The sequence below is a fragment of the Arachis hypogaea genome, chromosome 10 (assembly GCF_003086295.3).
Source record: "Arachis hypogaea cultivar Tifrunner chromosome 10, arahy.Tifrunner.gnm2.J5K5, whole genome shotgun sequence".
Taxonomy (NCBI): Eukaryota; Viridiplantae; Streptophyta; class Magnoliopsida; order Fabales; family Fabaceae; genus Arachis; species Arachis hypogaea.
Window position 1 is genome coordinate 19,591,579 of NC_092045.1, and position 5,231 is coordinate 19,596,809.

Below are 5,231 nucleotides of genomic sequence, written 5' to 3' on the forward strand. Positions count from 1 at the left end.
AAAAATATTCCCTCTCCACTCTCTCCAACTGAGAGTCACATCACACACACACACACAGCGTCACAGCCCCTCGGCCCTCACTTCACTCCACTCTCCGTCGGGCAGTAGGGGTGTTCCAGCGTCACTGTCCAGCCCTGCACGGCGCACGCCTTCCCTTCCTTTCGCAGCGCCATCGTCCAGTCCTCCCTCTCCAGCTTCCACCGCCCGGATCCATCAAGGCGCCAGTCCCTTGCGCAGTCGCCGTCGTTTCTGTTCAGCCGTCTAGCCCCATCGCAGTCGCCATCTTCGCTCAGTCTCTGTCTCCTTGCTGTCGTCGGTTCCGTCGTACCCTGCATTTGGAATGGAGCTTTAAGTAATTTCCGTTTCCCTCTTCTAATTATTTGTTCTAATTTAATTTTTATATGATTAATTGTTCTTGGTGCTGTTCTAATTTTTAGTCATGTCTCTCGTTTTTTTATTTTTGTTTCTGATTTTTGGATATTAGGCTGTTCTTTGGTTCTTCTAATTTTTTGTTTAGGGTTTTGGTTTTGTTCTATTTTTGGTTGTGTTCTAATTTTTATTCTGATTTCTTTTGTTCTTGGTTTTAATTATTTGGTTATACATTCTAATTATTTGGTTCTAAATTTTGTTTGGGGATATTTATGCAGTTTGAATCAGTGAAAGTGAGAACACCAAAAGGCACCGCGAACACCCCTAGCCGCTCAGACTCAAATTCAAACTACTTCCATGAATAAGTGACCAAATCATCACTGCAACGACCACCGTCTACCCTCACCGTCGCCGCCGCCGCCGATTCACTACCTAAATGTCTCACGAAGGAATGCTTTCTTCGATAATAAATGAAGCCAGCAACTACACTGGAAAAGACCCGCTTCTTCCATGGCTCCGGTGCTTCCCTCTCGCTTTTTCTCTCTGCAGTTCAGATTTTGAAGAAGTAAAATAAAATTCTTCACTCACTTACAAACGTTTGCAGGGGTATCCGAAAAATGAAGGACAGTTTTGCCCCTGAAGCCCTCAAGGAAAAGCTACCAGTGTTGTTGCAGAAATGCGCACAAAAGTTCCAGCTCGATCGCCGTTACAGAAACGACATGCGCTACCTTCGCGTTTGGCTTCACTTGGTAACCCCCTTTCTCTTACCATTTTGCATAACTAAGGTTTGAAAAAGTTTAGTTTTTTAGGGTTTATTACTTTAGGTTGAGATAGAGTGATGGTTATATTGATTAGTGATTTTGTATTCCTTTTTGTTATAATGAAGATGGACTTTGTGGATGATCCTGGGGAACTTTTGAGAACAATGGAAGCTAATCATATTGGAACAAAGCGCTGTCAATTCTACCAAGCATATGCACTTTTCTATGAGAAAAGCAAGAAGTATGATGAGGCTGAGAGGATGTACCATCTTGGAGTGAAGAAGTAAGTTATTTGCTGTAATCAGCATCTTGCTTTATTTCCCTTTTTTATTTTTTTTAAGTGATGCTATAAGTATAATTAGCCATGAAATGGGGATAGAAGCTAGAAGACCCTAATAAGTTTCCCATTGGAATATGCTGAAGTTATTATTTTCAATGAACTTTGAAAATTCAATTTAGGGTGTTTCTGAGTTCCAATCTTAGAGGGAAAAGAAGGGAAGGGCTTAAATTAAAGGGTAAAAATGGATTCCGCTTTAGTTACCAAGCCTTTCTCTTCCTCTCTAAGATCCTAACTCGTAACACAACCTCTGTTTACTGCCACATTAATTAGCTATAATTGATATGGATGTTTATTGTGGTTTCTCTTTGCCCAAAATCAGCAATTGTGATGAAACTAGTGATGCTTTTCCTCATATTGCCTTTATTTTTGGGTCAGCCTTGCAGAGCCTATGGATGAGTTGCAGAAATCATATGATCAATTCCTTCAGCGCATGGAACGTAGGAAAAACAAGAGAAACAATGTATTTTATCGGCTACCTGTTCATTTATTTCTTCATCGTTGTTAGTTTTTACTTTGTTGAGAGATGTTCTGTTCTCATCTTGCCCCAAACACTAGGTCAACATACATCCCTCCACCATTCGATTGGTTGTAAGAACTATGTCGATAAGACCCTACATCTTATCTAATGGTGGGCGGCTGCATGCTGGATCAGTATCTGAGGCTGGAGTGAGTACGGGAAAAGTTGTCAGTTAATTATTGAATTAACTAACTTCTGCTCCTTCAGAAGCAGGAAGTGAGAGGTGCCAGAAGAGCTCTGGCTGCAAAAGGCAACCCTTCTGTTGCGAATAATATTGAGGGAAGCAGTGGAGCATGCAGTGTTGAGGGTGTGCAAAAGGGACCCCAAGTTGTGAGTTCTGAAGCTAATGATGCCAATGATAGAAATGTAAGGAATAGAAAAGATGAATGCAAAAGGGTTTTGGGGGAGAACACAGTAGTTGTATCTAAATTTGTTGACACTGCCATTGTTGGGAAATCAGAAGCAGAAGATGCATGCCATCATGGACTGGTTGATCCCACAATAAATATGAAGGAGGCCATGAATGCCATTAACAGCATGTTCCGGGCACCATTAGAGACAGTCCCAGTACCCCGGAAATCACAGAGAAATCAGTTGAAGGAAGATCGTAGTATGAAGAATGGGTTTGAAGTATTTGTTGACGAAAACTTGGATAATGGAATGAAACCAACTGGTTCTTCACAGAAGAGAACTGAAGCCAGCCAACCTCCCCAAGAACTACTTCAGATATATGTTGATGATGAAGGATTCTCTGAGACCAGTGATGTAAATGCGAATTCTCATGAAGATTCTACTTCATCAGCTTCACAACCGAATGGTTTGGTTTTCCCCCATCCCAAGGATCTTCCTTCTGAAAAATCCAGTGATAGAGACGAAGAAAGTTCCCATAAATCAAAGTTTAGAGAGGATACAGTTGTGTGCAGATTTGTTGGCTCTGCAATCTTGGATGAGCCAGAGGTGGAGAATGTTTGCCACCATGGCTTGGTGGACCCTACAATCAACATGAAGGAAGCCATGAATGACATAAATAACATGTTTGGAAAGCCAATGGATTTTGTTAGGAAAAAAAGATCAATGAAACTGGAGAAAGCTCCTGAGATCAACAGGGGAAAGGAACTTGATGGCTTTTCAATCCTTGCTGATGATGATGATATGGAGCAGCAACAAGTTGCGCCACCACCAAAATTTTCGCGAAAGTCAAAGGAATGCGAGTTATATGAGCCAACTATCCACACAAAGGAAGCGATGGACAACATAAACAAGATGTTTAATATGCCATTGGATTTTTAAGTGCAAGGTGATTGATTAACAATGATTACAATTTATAAGTTGTAAGAATATGCATTTGATTTTTGGGAGGCACACAAATGTGAGTTTTCTGTTGTCCTTTTTATTCCCCAACAAAGTTTATGGTTTATACAAATTGCCTATGAATTTACTAATTTAGAGTTCAATGTGAGAAATGTAAATGAAACCAAAGACTGACTGGACCAGCATTACAATTCAACTCATCATAAAAAGGCATAAAACAATTAGGTAGCGTTTGTTTTGAAGTAATGGGACAGAGATTGGGAGACTGAAATTTAGTATCATATTTATTGGCTCAGAGACGGGTATTAAAATTTCTGTCTCTATCTTCAAAATTTCAGTATTTCAATACCTCCAAAAAGTGAGGACAAAGGGGATTGAAATTTTTAGAGATGAAGATTGAAATTTTAATAACATTTTATACCTAAAATACCTTTATTTTAATTAATTAATTCTAATTTTATCCTTTGTACAAATTAAATTAGAGCTTCATTTTCGTTTTAATTTCTATCTTTCACTTTACACCAAATAGAATATTGAGATTTATTTCGGTCTCTGTCTCTCTACTTTATATATTGAATATTACAAGCAAAGATAAACCAAGAGGGAAAAAACAGAAGAGGGGGAGGGGGTGGGAGAAGAGAAAACTTGATGAAGCATATATGAATGCTTGGGTCAAGGGTAATTGACTAATTGTTTGATACATTAAAAAAGTGTTTTTGAGTTGAGTTTTAATTTTGGAGAATTTGGAAGAAAGGGAAGCCTTGAAGTGTAAAGGAAACTTTTCCCCCGTTTATTTTGTTCTTTGATTCCTTCTCCAAAACTTCAACCCGCAACTAGATCCTAGTAGTGAACCTGGGCACAGTCAGAGGGACGGAAAGCCAAGGGTCCTGCAGCATAGATAACTGCCTCATATTTGCTTCCACGCAATCTCTTGTTCTCGAATCGAAGCAAAGCGCCATTCAGACCATAATTCAAATTTGAGAGAAGGTTACAACTCTCAAGCGGGGACCAAATAGGCTTAACATAACAAGAGTGCAGAGGGTGATCAAGTAGATAATTCTCCATCTTGAACCCTTCAAGTGGTGCATATAGGTAACCATTTTTATCTGTCTCAAAGACCTTGTAGTAGCTAACATGACCCTTATGGCTATTGCAGGTTACACTTGCTTTTGCTGAAGGAATTGGCTTTGCTCCATTCAATGACCATGTTCCAAGGTGCTCACAACTTTGACAGTACACTATGGATTCCACCACCACCTCTATTTTCTTCTCTGTTGTTTTTGGAACAATATTATAATCAGCTTCTGTATAAGGGAATGCAACTATGAGAAGCAAGATAGAAAGGATATTGAAGTGTATGGTTGCCATAACTTGGCGGGGTGTGAAAGTGAAATAACTAGAAAGAGTTAAGAGACTAGAAATAAAGATGCATTTTCATAAACTGGTGTATGTTTATATATATAGTTGATGATCATTGATGATGTAGACCAACGTGCCCTCCACTTTGGTACTGATAAATGTTTGTCATGTTAATTTATGTATTTACGTGAAGGCCACCTTTGTTCATCATGTACATATTTTCGTGATGTGGATAAATCATAATATTGAAAAGGTTTAAACAATAGGGTTGTTAATTGTTATTGATTTTAATTTTGGTTTCTGTAATTTTATATTTTAGTTTTTTTAATCTATAAATTTAGTTGGGTTTCTACATCTAAGCTCTTTTTTTCAGTGATACTTTTTGTTGGTTATTTTTCACATAGAAGTGCTCTCTGTTCATAAAACATCGATTCTTATCATTTTATCTATTTTGAATTTGAGTATCAAAGCTTAAATATTAAGAATTTACAGAGAGATTTATAGCAAATAAAAAATATGTAAGATTCAAAATTTAAGGCAATTATAGAGACCACCTTTCATTTTACTTTTTTTT

General features: G+C 38.3%; 2 protein-coding genes across 3 annotated transcripts; one reads left to right on the top strand and one right to left on the bottom strand.

The window, feature by feature from the left end:
- Positions 1-212: 212 nt before the first annotated feature.
- On the top strand, positions 213-4,920 carry LOC112715332 (uncharacterized). 2 transcript variants are annotated; one of them, XM_025767090.3, is made up of 7 exons: positions 213-352; positions 648-888; positions 974-1,118; positions 1,256-1,413; positions 1,846-1,930; positions 2,195-3,284; positions 4,455-4,920. In XM_025767090.3, exons 2-6 carry the CDS (start codon positions 806-808, stop codon positions 3,275-3,277), a joined length of 1,554 nt encoding a protein of 517 aa, XP_025622875.1. In that variant the 5' UTR covers positions 213-352; positions 648-805; the 3' UTR covers positions 3,278-3,284; positions 4,455-4,920. The 2 variants fall into 2 exon arrangements, with proteins under 2 accessions (XP_025622875.1, XP_029145459.1); XM_029289626.2 differs by lacking the exon at positions 4,455-4,920 and having other exon boundaries at positions 2,201-3,410.
- LOC112715334 (non-classical arabinogalactan protein 30-like) lies at positions 3,822-4,720 on the bottom strand. The gene has a single exon (XM_025767092.3). The coding sequence runs from the start codon at positions 4,664-4,666 to the stop codon at positions 4,139-4,141; it is 528 nt and encodes a 175-aa protein (XP_025622877.1). The 5' UTR covers positions 4,667-4,720; the 3' UTR covers positions 3,822-4,138.
- Positions 4,921-5,231: the final 311 nt, after the last annotated feature.